The following is a 15,644-nucleotide window of genomic DNA, read 5'->3' as shown; positions in this document are numbered from 1 at the left end:
GCAACTTCCCCAATTACTCCTGCAGATAACATCACTGCTGGAGAACCTAAGATTGGCCTTTTGAGATATCTGTTCAGGTTTTTTGGTTGGACCCACTGACCACTCCTGTGGCCTCACGCGGAAGCCACTCAGAGCATAGGAGGACCATTTCCCACACCCCTATGATTGTGCCCCCAACCAATCAGCAGCAAGCACCCATTGCCTAGCCACTCCCACCCCTTCCCCCAGACTACCTTTGAAAATAGCCCCCAAATGCTCAGGTAGGCTGGTCTGGGTAATAATAAAATTCCAGTCTTCTGTTCAGCAAGATCTATGTGTGTAAAAACTCTTTCTCTATTGCAATTCCCCTGCCTTGATAAATTGGCTCTATCTGGGCAGTAGGCAGGAAGAACGCATTGGGCAGTTACAGAAGAAAAAGCCACAATACTAAAATAAGATTTAAGTAAAGGTCTCCAATTTATGGGTTCAGTAATTATTTATTGGTCTAAATTATAAGGGTTCTTATAAACAATTAAGTCTTTAAGATTAGCAGCCGAAATCCCAACGGGGAAGGGGGTGGCAGGTATAAATATTTCCCAGACTTACCTTACTTTTATCTGTAAAACAAAGTAATAGCCAACACAGCCTTGGAAACTGAGAGGAAATAAAAACACACTCAGGAGTGTTTTTTTCTATTCTCTTATTCAACACAACAGTCATCAACACAGAATACTTCTATGTCCAAATGTGGGTTTTCCCCCCAACCCCTGATACACAAAGCAGTGGACACCAGCTGGGTGTCCTCTAGTTCAATTCAATTCTGACCTGGAGACAACCTCAGATCCCAAAGCTGAGGGCTCAGTCTCCAAGACTGCTCCCCTCTCCACCAGACACCACTCGCAAGTGCAGGCCTCAGAAAATTCTAACTCACTGGCCTCAATTTGGGGTTCCCATAACCCCTCTTTGGGTTCAATTAACTTGCTAGAGCAGCTCACAGAACGCAGGGATACATTTACTTAGGCTTACCAGTTTATTATAAAAGATATTACAAAGGATACAGATGAAGAGATGCACAGGGCGAGGTATGGGGAAGGGGTGCGGAGCTTCCATGCCCTCCCTGGGGCGTGTTACCCTCCAGGAACCTCCATGTGATCAGCTATCCAGAAGCTCTCTGAACCCTGTCCTCTTGGGCCTTTTATGAAGACTTCATAACATAGGTATGGTTGGTTAAATCATTCGCCATTGGTAATCAGCTTACCCTTCAGCTCCTCTGCCCTTCCTGGAGGTTGGTGGTGGGGCTGACAGTCCTAACCCTCTAATCCGGCCTTTCCAGTGACCAGGGCCCATCTTGAAGCTACCTAGGGGCTGCCAGCTGTTCAGTCAACTCATCAGCATACAAAGACACTTAGCACTTTGCAGATTCCAAGGAATTTGAGAGTTGTATGCCAGGATACAGGGATAAAGACCAAATATATATTTCACAACATCACAGAAGCTTTAATATAGCCAAATACATCTTATTTGACACATAAGATATAGGTCCTCGAAACTTGGCTATCAACACTTTTTACACTGGCCCCTATTACATACTTTAGAGCAATTTGTTGTTTAAAATAATTCTAAGATTACTCTTCAAGAAAGAAAAAATTAAACCCTCATTTGTTTTACATATGAAGGTGGTATGCTTTTAAAGTGGACACACAATGACTGTTTTATAGTATGTTACTTGTCTATTGCCTATTTTCTGCATTTGTTTCTATTCCTCATTTCTCCTGCTCAGCCTAATTTTTTAAGAAAAAATAATTTTTCCTTGCATAATTTCTCCACTGAGGGAAAGTGACTGTCAAAATTATCATTCATAAATCTCCAGGCTGGAAAGATTAAACGTATAAGCTATGCTTGCATCCTATCCTCCACAACAGTTCTGTTCCTATCTTTCCAGCTATCTCTATCAAGACTTCAGAGGCTCTGCCCCGGTGATTTGCAAATAACCAAGAGAGGACAAATTTATGACGCAGCTATTGTCAGTTTACCTCTGAACAAAGCTTTATCTCTATAAAATAGTTTAATCATAAGCCATCAATGTTGCAGTTCTTCTATCTTCCTATAAGAACATGAAACACTTCAAGCTTCCTCACTGGATCAATTCTCTTTTGCTTCCCCTCTGACCAATGACTTTCAAAGATTTAGAGAAGTCTGTGAGCCAAGCCAGATCAAAGACAATTTGGATCCAATTTGTTCATTAATACATGCTGTCGACAAAAAGAGTCAAACTCTGCAACATATTTGAAGAGATTTATCGTGAGCCAAATATGAATGACCATGGCCCATGACACAGCCTTCAGGAGGTCCTGAGAACATGTGCCCAAGATGGTGGGGGTACAGCTTGGTTTTATACATTTTAGGGAGGCATGAGACATCAATCAAAAAATTTTAAGAAATACATTGGTTTGGTCCAGAAAGGTGGGACAATTGCAGGGGGTCGGGGGGGGAGGGGTAGCGGGGAGTGTCATTCCAAGCCATAGGTAAATTTAAACATTTTCTGGTTGACAGTCGGTTGAGTTTGTCTAAAGCCCTGGGATCAACAGAAAGGAATGTCTGGGTTAAGACAAAGGATTGTAGAGACCCAAGTTCTTACTTTCAGAGGAAGCCTTCAGGTAGTAGGCTTCAATAGGTGGTAGTAAAATGTTTCTTATCGGAGTTAAAGTCTATGTTAATGTTAATGTCAGAGAGGTATAACAAGTCATGTCCGACCCCCCACTTCCCAATCATGGCCTGAAACTGTCTCTCAGGTTAAATTTTAAAAGACCCCTGGCTGAGGAGGAAGTCCATTCAGATGGCTGGGGAGAGGGGGAACTTAGAATTTTATTTTTGGTTTACAATACATTAATATTTGTTTAAGTACTTAGGGATTCTGCAGTTAGCAAAATAGATAGGATCCCAGCTCTAGGAAGCATACATTCTAAAGGATAGAACCTACAACACCTGCTTCTTTAAAAGCATACTAACTAGAGGACAATTTATTATTGTAATGTCATGAGCACTTGCTTGTTAAAAAATTCCTTTTTTGAGACGGAGTCTAACTCTGTCACCCAGGCTAGAGCGCAGTGGCGCAATCTCAGCTCACTGCAACCTCCACCTCCTGGGTTCAAGCGATTTCTCCTGCCTCAGCCTCCTGAGTAGCTGGGATTACAGGCACCTGCCACCACGCCCAGCTAATTTTTGTATTTTTAGTAGAGACGGGGTTTCACTGTATTGGCCAGGCTGGTCTTGAACTCCTGACCTCATGATCGCCCGCCTCGGCCTCCCAAAGTGCTGGAATTACAAGCGTGAGCCACTGCGCCTGGCCAAAAAATTCCTCTTAATAACTTCTCAGAAGGCTAATACACAAAATAGCCACCTTTTCTGAATCCAACCAAACAAAATGACATTAACCAGATTTTCCTACTGCTTTGTATTTTCTGAGGAAAAGAAACACATGCCAGGAAAGCTAAAAGGGATGTGTTTTGTAAAACTCTCAGGCCCTCCTACAGGGTCAATTTAGGTAGGCCTGCAACAATCTTCTAATTCTACATGCAAGATACATATATATTACTTTTTCAAACAACACTGCTTCCTAAATAGAGGAGAACCTATGAAATGAGACCTGTGATTCTTTTTTAAAACCCTAGATGCATTTGGATAGAGGAAGGTGGGCCTGTGAATTCTAGTCCTGCAAGCAGAAAGGAAAGTTAAATAGTTCCTCATAATACAATTTAAAGATATTGGGTGGCAATCGGAAAGGAAAGAAAGAAGACGGGAAGAAGGCCAAAGAGCCAACCAGATTACAAGAGCCTGGAGTCCTCCTTTCTTTGATGGTGGCCAAAATGTATTTTAAGGATAGAAATGCCTAATATTCAATGTCAACACTTCTGATATCGCTCCACTGTGAACCCCTTCACCCTCCCCTTCCTCTAAATCTCTCATAAAGCTTACCATACCCATAAAGGCTTTCTGTGAACTCTTTTTTTTTTTCTTTTCTATTCTTTCTTAGCTCCTGTGAGACACAACTATCCAACAACTGCATAATGGATCTCTCGACCATCCATTTAGCACCTCCTTAGATTAGTCCAAAACTGAACTTATCTTCCCTTCTACACCTCTACCATCAATTGTTTTTAACTGCTCCTTCTCATATCCTCCAACATTCCACTAGCTCATTAATGTCATCATCTAAAGGAACAACTAATATTTACTGAGCACTTGGAATGTGCTAGGTACCCTGCCAAAGGCATTACATGAGTAATTCCCCAAACCCTACTAAACAGGTACGACAATCATTTCCCAAATGTTAGGAAATCAAAGTTCTGTCAGGAGAGTTATTCTAAGGGTAAGTAATAGAATTAGAATTTGACCCGTTTTAATTCCCCAGCCAGCTTACCCAGTATATGTCAATCAATGCCTGAAGTCAAACAACCCAGGATTCATCCTTCCCTCCTTAAGCCTATCCAGTCACTTACCTAGTCCAGCCTCCTAGTCATACCTCTTAAACACCACGTCGTTTCTCCTTCCACTGCCAGCACACTAGCATTTACTAAGTCCTTACTATGTGGCAATCACTATTCTAAGTAATATACATGTTTTTCAAGTTCTATCCCCCAAACTCTGAGACGACAAACCTAAGGAACAAAGAGGTTTCAGTGTATGACAGAGCCTGATTCCACCCCAGGTAATCTGAATAGAGAATCCCTGAGCACTTAACCCCTCCATTATAACAGCCTCCAACTTAGTCTCCATACTGCCCATCTGGAAGCCCACCATCCTCCAGACGCTGCAGATATCTTTCTGGAATGCTTACCCGTTATCACGACATTCTCCTGCTTAAAATTAGCAGCTCAGTATCACTGACTGGATAAACTCCAAATTTCTTAATCTGGTATAAAAAATCCTTCATTTTTCTGTTCAAGTCAATTCAGTAAGTATTTTAGTGCCCAATGTAAGCAAGAAAAGGTGCCAAGTGCTCTGAAATGAATAATAATACATGTCCCTGACTACTACTTCCACCTCGGACACTGGGTCCTTCGGCCAGACAAGCCCATATGCAAAGCTCATAATACAACAGTCCAAAGATACATGCATTTATTTTTAAGTGGCCTGCGTGCTACGTGCCTACAATGTACGAGATCCTAAACCAATCTGAAGACTAAGTGCCTATGAAACACCTATTCTTACAGGTCTCCAGGCAGAAATGCTCCCTAAGTTCAAATTACTTCAGGATAACTGGTGGGATAAAGGCATGGATCAGTTTCCAAATGAGAAAACTGGGCAAGAAGCAACCCCTGCCATCAATGGCTGGCATGCAGTAGGTACTTTATCAGTGGCTAATGAATAAATAATGAAAAAATTTCAAAGTTGATGAGAAGACGAGAGAAACAAGATATATGGAGAATGTAACACACAAGTGGGCCGAATTAAAAGTAATGTTATTCTACTTTGGTTCTCATTTGACCTACTTTTACCCCATGGGAAAACTCACATGTGGGACTTGGACAAGCTAAAAAGCCAAAACTTTGTTATTCATGGCTCAACAAAGCTTTGATAAGCCAAAAAGGATACCAGATTCCCGCTTCCTTCTTTACCTGCCAAAGTCCATTTTCTAAAGAGGTGTGGGGGTGGGAATCAAATCTAGCAAAGTAAATAAAATTGATCTACTGAGATCCAACTTCATTAGTGCTGCATCGAAGTACATGCAAAAGAAATATCAAAATCTGTCCTGGGAAGAAGGCCAATTTACAAGTAAGTACTATTGCCGCAAGAATGTGAAATTCTTAAAGGCAGTTCCAATAAGCTGGAGCTCACAAGTGTTCCTCCTCCTGCACCGCCACCGCTTTTCACTCAACTTTGTTTCTGATTTCTGTGATTTTAAAAAGCATAATATACACAGCAAAGGCCATGCATAAGTGTACTTTAGCTCCTGGCACAAACGAACGTCTGGATTTATAAACTTAACGTAAACTGAAATACTAGAAGAAACACTACATGAGTCAAAAGTCCTTGTCTAAAACGTGACATAAAGCTTTGAAAAGCGAGTGATGTATTTCCTGAATGATGCTTTGTGTGCGACTGCTTCCAAATCAAGATTCATATTTTTAAATTACCCCCTGGAAGATGTCAAATCTCTCTCCCACCCTCTCCAGCCTAAAGAGAAAGGTGAGAATTCACAGGTAACAGGCTGGGGCGGAGAGAATGATCTCTCCCCATCCCTTTCCAGAGGAACAAAACCCGATAAAGGCAGCTAGTGCCACTCTCATTGCCGACACCACACACACACACACACACACACACACACACACACACACACACAGGAAATTTAAACACTCACCCCACCTCTCCCTTCCTTTAAGAAGCAAACGACGCCAAGATCTGCACCACGGTGGCCGGAACCAGCAAATGCTAACAGCCGGAGGCCGCCCGCCTCCCGGGCGCCTGCAGGCGGCGGGCACCGGGCGCCGACTCTCCCTCCTGGACCAGCCCCACACCCGAGTCCACGCCAACCCCGCAGCCTGGGCGAAAGAAGACAGCCGCGAAGGGACAAGGCTCCGGGGCGAGCTGTGGCGCCGCTCCGGCCGCCTCCCGGGGCGCGTCGCTGCCCCACACCCAGCTGACGCCCGCACCTGAGGCGGCTGCCCGCAGCCGGCGAGAGGGCGCGCAGAGAGGCGGGCAGGGCAAAGTTACTCACTGGGAAAGCGCGGCTGCCCGGGCCGCGCACCGGCTCCTGGCGCCGCTGCTCGGCACCAGCTCCCGCTCTCCGCGGCCCCCTGAGGGAGCGGAGAGCCTGTCCGGCTCCGCTCCGCCAAGAATCGCCGCCGCCGCCGCCGCGGATTTCCTGGCAAGAAGCAAACTCCGGCCAAGACTTCACTTCTCAACCGCCCCTGCTGCCTTCCCGGGGGCAGCGCCAAGGCCGAGCAGCCCAACCCGCACCCGGGCCAATCGGAGGTAGCACAGGGCGGGAGGTGGGCGGACCAGAGGACGGCTCCACCTATCGGAGAGCTCGGGAGGCGGGCCAGAAGGGACCCGTCACTCCTGGGTTAGAGTGAGACCACTCCGCCCTCGCCGCCCGCCTCCCCCACCCGCCCCGGGCTGTCCCCGCCGCCCGCCTGATTCCCCTGCTGGAGACCCGCTGGCTAGGTGTCTGCGTGCACCCCCGGCCGCCGCCAGGAGTGGCACAGCTGGGGAAGGAGTGAACATCCAGAGGAATCGCGGGGCGGGGTGGGGGGAGGCCAGGAGAACAGGTGGCGCAGGGAAGCAGAAACGTAGTTGCGCTGGACAGCTGGAGTGGGGCAGGGTCGGGGCCGGCGGCGAGGGGACAAGAAGGGCCGATTCGAGAGGAAGCGCACCTGAGGGAGCGCGGCGAAGGCCGGGACGCAGGGAGCTGGGCGGAGAGCGAGCCTGGGCGGCGAAAGGTTGCCGAGGCGGGGGCTGGGCGCCTGGGAACAAAGGTGAGGGCGGGTTCCGCAGGTGAGGAGGTTTGAGGAGCCACTGGGGAGAAAGGGAAAAGGAAGACTACAGCCGGAGAGGACGCGCTCTGGGGGTAGAAGGAATCCTAGGACGGAAAGGATAAGGTGGGAAACAGTTTTCTCCCAAACTCTCACTCCCCCAAAAGAGAAAGACATTTCTTTCTTGCCCTTTTTTGACCCAGTTGAAAATGCAACTGCAAGCTCCCCGGTGAGACAAATACCGCCTTCAACCTTCGTATTCTGTGGTGACTCATCTCGCACGTGACCCCCTCCCTCTTCAAGGTGTGTTGACCGACTAAAGTCTAAGCCTGTCGTCTCACAAAAGGCCCGGGAGGGCCGGGGTCCCAGGAAGGGCCATCCTGGGTCAGCACCGCCCCAGTGGGGGAGTCGGGCCGCTTTCAGACTTGCCACTGGGAAGGGAAGTGATTTGGGGGCGGCAGGTAAGGCACCGCCCCTTCGCCATCACCTGCAGAAAAGTACCAGAGTTGAGCCAGGGCGCCCGCAGGCCTGTCTGGGCCTCGGGGTAAGGCGGCGCTGGCCACGCCCCCTGCCCCTCCCGCCGCGAGTGGCCTCATGTGGTCGCCCAGGTGAGCCGCGGGGCTGCGAGCCACCGCCCACCCCGCGCCGGGGGCGGGGCCTGGGGGCGGAGCCTCATGCCCCGCCCCGCGGCTGGTCCCTGCCGCGCCGCTGCGGCTCCTCCTCCCTCCTTCCGTCCGCCGCGCCTTCCGTCGGTCGGTCCTTCCTTCCTGCTTCGCCTCCGCGCCTCGCGCTATGGGACAGAGCCCCCGATCCGCCAGCACCACCTGAGGATCCGGAAACCGCCCCAGCGATGGAAGAGGATCAGGAGCTGGAGAGGTAACGGCCGAGGAGGAGGCGGGCGGAGCGGGCCGCGCCCAAGGGGAGCGGGTGGCCGAGGGGCACGCTGCCCGGCCTGGCAGCCGGGGCCTGACTCGGGTCGCAGAGAAGCATGGAGAGAGAAGTGGGGAGGAGACATGAATGTGTTTCAGTTGAGAGGCTGAGAGGTACACTAGCTATCAAGGAGGGAAGACAAGTTGGGAGACCAGAGTTAAGTATCCGAACTGCCCACCCCCGTTAGAAGAGCAGCGTGTAAAATCACGCCCCGGGCCTCTGCTCCCTGAGGACGGTACTGGTGCCTCTGTCCCTGTAACTACGGCTCACCTTCTTTCTATGTGCAGACTGCTCCTAAAGCCACTCTGTGCGCTGAGCTCTTTTTCTCCCTCCTGCTTGACTCCTGGACCTTCCATTCTAGTTTCCTTCTCTTGCAAAATGGAAGCCGTCGTTGGGCCTGCACATTGGTCATCCGTATCCTCTATTTTTCTGCTAGAGCAATCGGGATTTCTATGCCTTTCAACCCCCTTTTCATCCTCTAGCAGGACAAGTCCTATTCTAATCCTATCCCTTGCTTGTGACTCTACCAAAAAATATTTTTGCAAACACTTAAGTTTGTGTTTTTCTTAGAAAACTTCCCTTGTGGCCAGTGTGGATGGTCAAATGGAGCGGGGAAAAACTGGAGGCAATAAATTAAATATTTATTGATAGAGTTTGTGGAGGCAGGAAAATGAGAGGTGAATAATTCTATGTAGCTGGAGTAGATTAATAATAATGTGTTGCAATGTGATATAGTAAATAAAAAAGCTAGTTACAAAACAATATTCAGTATGATCTCATTTTTATAAAAAATATGTGTGTAGAAAAATATCTGGATTGAAGACCTCAATGGCTGAAGGCGAGAGGAAGACAGCCCTGGAAATGGTCCAGGCAGCTGGAACAGATAGACACTGTGTGACATTTGTATTGCACGAGGAAGACCACACCCTAGGAAATTCTCTACGTTACATGATCATGAAGAACCCGGAAGTGGAATTTTGTGGTTACACTACGACCCATCCTTCAGAGAGCAAAATTAATTTACGCATTCAGACTCGAGGTACCCTTCCAGCTGTTGAGCCATTTCAGAGAGGCCTGAATGAGCTCATGAATGTCTGCCAACATGTGCTTGACAAGTTTGAGGCCAGCATAAAGGACTATAAGGATCAAAAAGCAAGCAGAAATGAATCCACATTCTAGTCCCTTATGCAGTATACAAGGAGAACTGTCCTGTAGGATATTCTCTTCCTGATGGTGCAGAACCCAGAATTAGAAGTTTGTGGTTACAGCATACTCTGTCCTTCAGAAAGGCCTGATTCTAGCTGTTGACCCCTTGCAGCTGTTGGAATCTCTGCAAGAACCTCTGTATTCTTCTAATAAATTCCCTCTTATTTAAACTAGTTTGACTGGTTTCTGTTCCATGCAACCAAATGGTTCTTGAGAATGATTTTTTTCTTTTAATTAAGCCAGCATTGAAAATAAGGAAACTGAGAATATCAGAGGCGTAGACGAGAACTGTGATCATGGGAGTTAAAAGGAGTATGTATCCATGTCTGTAGTTGGAGTGGTGGGGGTAAGGGAAGAGACAAAAACCATGACCCCAGTTAGATTGTGGTTAGTTTAAAAACAAGGAAAGAAGATTGGGGTGGGGACTTGGCTTCTTGCTAAAGTTTTTGGCTTTTAAAGAATTGCATCATTTGCTGTGATTGGTGGACTGGGCAAGGGTGGGAATAATTTGAAAGAAGTGTGAGAATTCTGGTTTTACATGAGAGTTTTAGGGAGTAAGTCTCCATCTTTGAGGCATTTACAGGAAAGATACCAGTTTACTGCTTGAATTTTGGGATATACTTAGTCATGATCTAAGTAAGGTAAGATGTTTTGATTATATTACAGAAGAAGAAAATTGGGATGACTAGATAAGATTTTCAGTCCTTAAGTAGGTATAGTCCTTAAGTAGGTATAGCCTAGGGTAGTAGAGAAGAAGCCCTATTTGAGAGAAGGTAAAGCCAAGGAGAAGGAAAATTCCACGTAGGGGAAATGACTGTTTTGGAAAACACATATCCCACCCGCCCGTGCTGTGTGCTTTCAGGCCTTGTTTATGCTATCCCCTCTTCCTGGGCCAGTCTTACTCCTGTCATACTCAAGTCAAAGCTTATGTGTCAGGCCCCTCAGCCTAGCTTGGGTACTTCTTTGTGCTTTCATTACACCCTGTGTTTCCTGGCCTTAGCATTTACTATGCTATTGGTAGTGCTTATCTTGTTTGCCCACTATACCAACTTGGAGGTCAACATGATTCTGGTACCTGGAACACCTGACAGGTAGTGGACACTTAATAAATACTGTATGAATTCATGTAAGTAGTTATGGCATGCAGCTTTTCAGTCACTCAAACCTGACCTCTTTTACTAGCCTGCTATAGAACCTACATTTCCTACACTCAGTCAACTTCTTTAAAGATATTTCCAAATTTTTGAGCACTAGTATGTTCCAGGCCTTAGGGATAGATATATAGCTATAGTGGATGAAACAGAGTAAGTCCTGTTCTCATAAAGCATGTGTTGTAAGAGCCCCTTAAAAAAAAAAAATTGTGAGGCTCGGCATGGTGGCTCACACCTGGGAAGCCAAGGTGGGAGGATCACTTGAGCCCAGGAGTTTGAGACAAGCCTGGGCAACATAGGGAGTCCCTGCCTCTACAAAAAAATAAAAAAGCTAGCCAGGCATGGTGACACATGCCTGTAGTCCCAGCTACTTGGGAAGCTGAGGTGAGAGGATATCTTAAACCTAGGAGGTTGAGGCTGCAATGAGTCATGATCACACCACTGCAGTCCAGCCTGGGTGACAGCAAGACCTTGTCTCAAAAAAATATATAAAATTAAAAACTTGTAATTCTGTAAAAGCAGCAAATGTAGGGTCAAGATAGAAAACATGAGAAAGGAATCTACTTTAGGCACGGAAGTTAGGAAAGGTGTTCTAGAGATTACAGGAAGGGAGAGAGCTGGCTGTGCAAAGAGAGAAAATGCATTCTGAGGGTATAGCATGTGCAAAGGTCCTAAAGCAGAAAACTGGCGGCATGAGGAACTGAAGATATTGAACGAAGATTTGCATGTTTTTGTAGCACAGTAGACAAGGAGAAGGGCCTGTCCTCTGGAGTCCATGGGAGGAAGAGTTGGGGTAGTAGGGATTTTGGATTTTAGGTACAGTGGGAATGACATCTTTATTACTTTGATTACAGAGTGGGGGGAGATGAATTATAGGGAGGCTGGAGTAGAAGCAGAGAGAGACACTATAAAGAGTTGAAGTGGCCTGGAAGGGTAAGAAGCTGGTGATGGTGAAGAGAAGGTAGGTTTGAGGTATATTTTAGAATTGAATTGGCACAGAATTGGTACACTTCAGGAATTGTGGAAGATGAAGAATCAAAGATGACTACTGCCTAGCTTTGGGGCCAATTACTGAAATTGGGAAGCTTAAAATGGAAAATAGATTGAGAGGTGGAAAAGATGATAGGAGTCAAAAGTTTCATTTGTGAACATTGTAAGCAGTGGCTGTGTGAGTTGGAGATCGTGGAAGAGATCTAAGCTGGAGACAAATTTTGTGAGTCCTTGCCATAAAGATGACATAAATTGATTAAAAAAAAAAAAATAGAGGGTGACAAAGAAGTGGGCCCAGAACAAAGCCCTAGGCAACTTCAGTATTTAAAGTTTGGGTCAAAGAAGAGTTAAAGATAAGAGTATTTGTAAGTTTGGGTCAATGTGATGGTAGGAAAGTGCAAAAATAGGGTGTGGTAGCCAAGGGTTTCAAATAGGGAATAGAAAAATGTCACCTGGAATTAACATGGAGGTCACTAGGCAGTAGCAGCATTAGTTTACGGCCTAAGAAGAGTAAACATTACCACTCATTATACAGAGGAATGGCTGAGTTTGGTTTTCCAATAAAACAGTCACATGAAAACGTTGGAAGAGGTGAGTTTAGGCGGGAGCAGGGATGTCATAGGGCAAGGATACAGAGTATTCTCTTATGGTGATAGTAAGAAATTCTGGAAAGTCAATGTTTGTTTAAGGGCATTAGCCTTTGAAGATAAAAGGAAACTCAAAAAGGATATGGAAAAGGATTAAAAACTTTTTTCCTCTCCCAAAACTTTGCCTGTGGGGATAGTAAATAGAATTACTTACATGGAGTTTAATTCCTCTGAACCGAGGCCTGTCAGGAGATGAAAACAAAGTTTAATTAGTGGACTTCATTGCTCCTGAAAGAATTTAGACTGATCACGTAGCATGCAGTCTTGAATGTCTTTAGGGTGACCATAAACTCACAGGTTCATACAAAACACCTGCAGAAGGCAGTTGGGTGGAGGGAAGAAACTGAGAACGGGGCAGGCAGGTTAACCAAGAGTCTTGTATATGTGAAAGGAATCTGCATAAAGTCTGTAGGGACCTGAGGGAAAGCTGAGTTGGTCCAAAAAGGACCAGGGAGATGAATGTGAATCTTAACACATCCTGTGAAAAGTTAATCCGCATCTGATTTGCACTCCAGTAGCATTTCATTCTTAATAAACTCATGCCAGTGATTCAAGATCAGAACTTATCTTCAGCTGTAAAGTACTGTGACTTTTATAAAGCCGATTATTAAATAATATATACCAAAGGCTTTTAATATATAGTAATTCTGAGTACGTGCTGGTACTTTCTATTTTCGAAGTACTTTACAAGCTAATTGATTATAAATTGCACATAGCTGTAACATCTAAGTACTCTAATTAGTTGACATAATGCACAGGTTCACACAGAATCTCGAGAGATGGAAAGGTATCTGCAAAGTGGTTTCTTCAGTACTGACCCAGAATGTTTTGCATCTCAAGAGATAGGAAAGCATATCAAGTTCCATGGCCTACACTCCCCACCCTTCCTTTAGTTTCCCTTAAACACAGATTTTAGATGGTCTCCAGATCACTAGACAAAAGTCATCTTTTTGTTTAGCGTAATTTAGAGTCATTCTTTGTAACAACCTTTAAACTGGGCTCTTAGGAAGTTTACCCAAGTCTACCCATCTGCTTTCAAGTACTTATTAAGACCCCCAAACCCAGCCTTTTTTTGCCCAAATTCTTAATGTTGCTATTTTCTTTTCCTGCTTTGCAAACTATCCTGGCACAGTTACTGTGTGGGTCTGGGTTTTTTTTTTTTTTCTCATGATGAAATTCTTCTCAAACTTGAATTATTGGATCTCTAATTATTTAACTATACAGTAGGTATGTACCTAATAGTAGCACAGTCCTGAGAAATGGTGGAAATAAGAGACTATGAGTCTGTCCTGAAAACCCTTCTGTGGTTTTGGAGAAGGCAGACAAGAGCTGTACACATGAAAAAGAAAACCAATTGTATTGACAATGAAGTGCCCGAATGTGCAGTGTAGAGTATTATGTGATGAATTCAGAATGGGATGGGTGAAAGGCACTGCTGAAACATTGATTCTTTCATGAGCACCCATTCTGGCGGCCAGTGAAGATGACAAATAAGAATTGGCGGCTTATTATTAATAACAGGAATAAATTGTTTCCTTTTTTCCACTGTAAGAGAGCTGTTAAAGATTCTTGAGGTAGAACTGCCGTACAGTTTTAGTTGGTTGTGTGTGTGTGTGTGTGTGTGTGTGTGTGTGTGTGTGTCCCATGCCTGTGTGCAGAATGGGTGAGTGGAAGGAAACTGGAAGACAGCCGTGAACTGGGGACATTTGTAATAGTCCAGGTATAATGTAAGGAGGGCATACTTGTAGGAGAGGAGATAAAAGGATGGATAAAAAAATGCTTAAACAAAAAAAAGTAACTTGGAGACAGATTCTATAGAGGGGTAATAGAAGAATTGTAGATAACCCCAAAGGCCCCATATCCAGGTTCATTTACCCCTTTGTTTATCCTACCATTCCCTCACAACCAAAAACCAGTAAGGCAGGATTTATCATTTCTTCTCTCCAGCCTATCCTTACTAATGGGAGTTAGTGGGTGCAACCACCCTTACCTCCTTCCCCGACCCATATCAGAAGAATTCATGTCTTTGACAAGGATATGAATCCAGGGCTACAGATGTGAAAACTGAGAGTTGAGGAGAGGAGATCAGGGCAGTGAACAGCCTGACTCTTGCAGTCTGCACTCACCAAGCTGCTTGCTTTACAGGGAAAGTTTTCATTAATTCGTTCCGTAAATATTGAGCACATACTATATGGAGGCACAGTTTAGGGGCCAGGATACGGCAGTGAACAAGTTGGCCCACATTCAGTTTATTTTCTGATGGCCGAGTTAGACAATAAAGAAACATGCAAACAAATTTAATTTCAGGTAGTAAAAGAATGATGACAAGGAGAAAACTCTGAGTAGTTAAGGAAGGCCTTTCTGAGGAGGTAACATTTGATCAGAGAAATACAAGAAGAGAGAGACCAAGGATAAAAGAGAATGAGCCCAGAATTTTTTTAAAAACCTGAGCTTAGATTATTCAGCAATGAAAGCAAAATTATGGACCTTTCTAGAGGAATAAATTGTATATTTCAGCCTTGTCTGTGTTTGTGACTTTTATTAGTGCCTAAATTTATATCATCTGTTTTTAATCTGTGTATGTATTTACCTAACAATTATAGTAAAGAACATTGAACTACTCTGTGGGAAGGAGGATATGTAGGATATTGGAGTTGTTTTCAATTAGCTGATACATGTATGTATAATGGAGGGGCTTATTTTAATTGAACTTTTTTTTTTTTTTTAGAAAAGTACACTTTTTTTTTTTCTTTTTTTGAGACAGTCACACTGTTCCCAAGGCTGGAATGCAGTGGCGCAATCTCAACTCGCTGCAGCCTTGACCTCCCAGGCTCAAGCAGTCCTCCTACCTCAGCCTCCTGAGCGGCTGAGACTACAGGCATGTGCCACCATGCCTGGCTAATTTTTGTGTGTGTGTGTGTGGAGACAGTCTTACTATGTTGCCCAGGCTGGTCTTGAACTCCTGGACTCAAGTGATCCTCCCACCTCAGCCTCCCAAAAGTGCTAGGATTATAGGCGTGAGCCACTGTGCCCAGCCAAAATAGACCTTCCTTACGAATAGAAATTGATACGTGTGGAATCTTGGGTATCTTTTCAGTAAGCATAGGCATAGCAAACTGAGGCAGTATAACATTGGAGTTAAGAGCTGTTGGACTCGCAATGCCTGGGTTTTGATCCTGGCTCTAGATGTTAGCCATGTGACCTTGGACATACTGTTTGATCTCTTTGTGCCTGAGTTTCTTCTTCTGTAAATTGGGATAACAATA

General features: G+C 45.1%; 3 protein-coding genes across 7 annotated transcripts in view; 2 read left to right on the top strand and 1 right to left on the bottom strand.

The window, feature by feature from the left end:
- LNX2 (ligand of numb-protein X 2) overlaps window positions 1-15,644 on the bottom strand; it is a 104,773-nt gene that overhangs the window by 68,240 nt on the left and 20,889 nt on the right. Inside the window, exon 1 of one of the 3 annotated variants that reach the window (XM_032150578.2) lies at window positions 6,698-6,770. The exons of the other annotated variants lie outside the window; for them this stretch is intronic. The gene's annotated coding sequence lies outside the window, so the exon portion shown is untranslated. Of the gene's footprint in view, window positions 1-6,697; window positions 6,771-15,644 lie in introns of those variants that run through there. 3 annotated transcript variants of the gene reach the window in all.
- Window positions 6,838-15,644, top strand: part of LOC116467126 (protein POLR1D) — a 45,528-nt gene continuing 36,721 nt past the window's right edge. The window contains exon 1 of one of the 3 annotated variants that reach the window (XM_058437734.1): window positions 6,838-6,954. Coding sequence is in view for 1 of the 3 variants with exons in the window: in XM_032150581.2 (XP_032006472.1) it covers window positions 8,305-8,330 (26 nt within the window). In the remaining 2 variants the exon portion in view is untranslated. Of the gene's footprint in view, window positions 6,955-7,681; window positions 7,758-8,191; window positions 8,331-15,644 lie in introns of those variants that run through there. The other 2 variants (XM_058437732.1, XM_032150581.2) reach the window with 2 other exon arrangements.
- Window positions 8,206-9,764, top strand: LOC116467125 (DNA-directed RNA polymerases I and III subunit RPAC2). The gene is made up of 2 exons (XM_032150579.2): window positions 8,206-8,330; window positions 9,188-9,764. The coding sequence occupies exons 1-2, from the start codon at window positions 8,305-8,307 to the stop codon at window positions 9,561-9,563; spliced, it is 402 nt and encodes a 133-aa protein (XP_032006470.1). The 5' UTR covers window positions 8,206-8,304; the 3' UTR covers window positions 9,564-9,764.

The sequence above is a fragment of the Hylobates moloch genome, unplaced genomic scaffold (assembly GCF_009828535.3).
Source record: "Hylobates moloch isolate HMO894 unplaced genomic scaffold, HMol_V3 SCAFFOLD_4, whole genome shotgun sequence".
NCBI classification, from domain to species: Eukaryota; Metazoa; Chordata; class Mammalia; order Primates; family Hylobatidae; genus Hylobates; species Hylobates moloch.
Note: the sequence above shows the minus strand (reverse complement) of the source record. Positions and strands in the feature narration are given on the sequence as shown.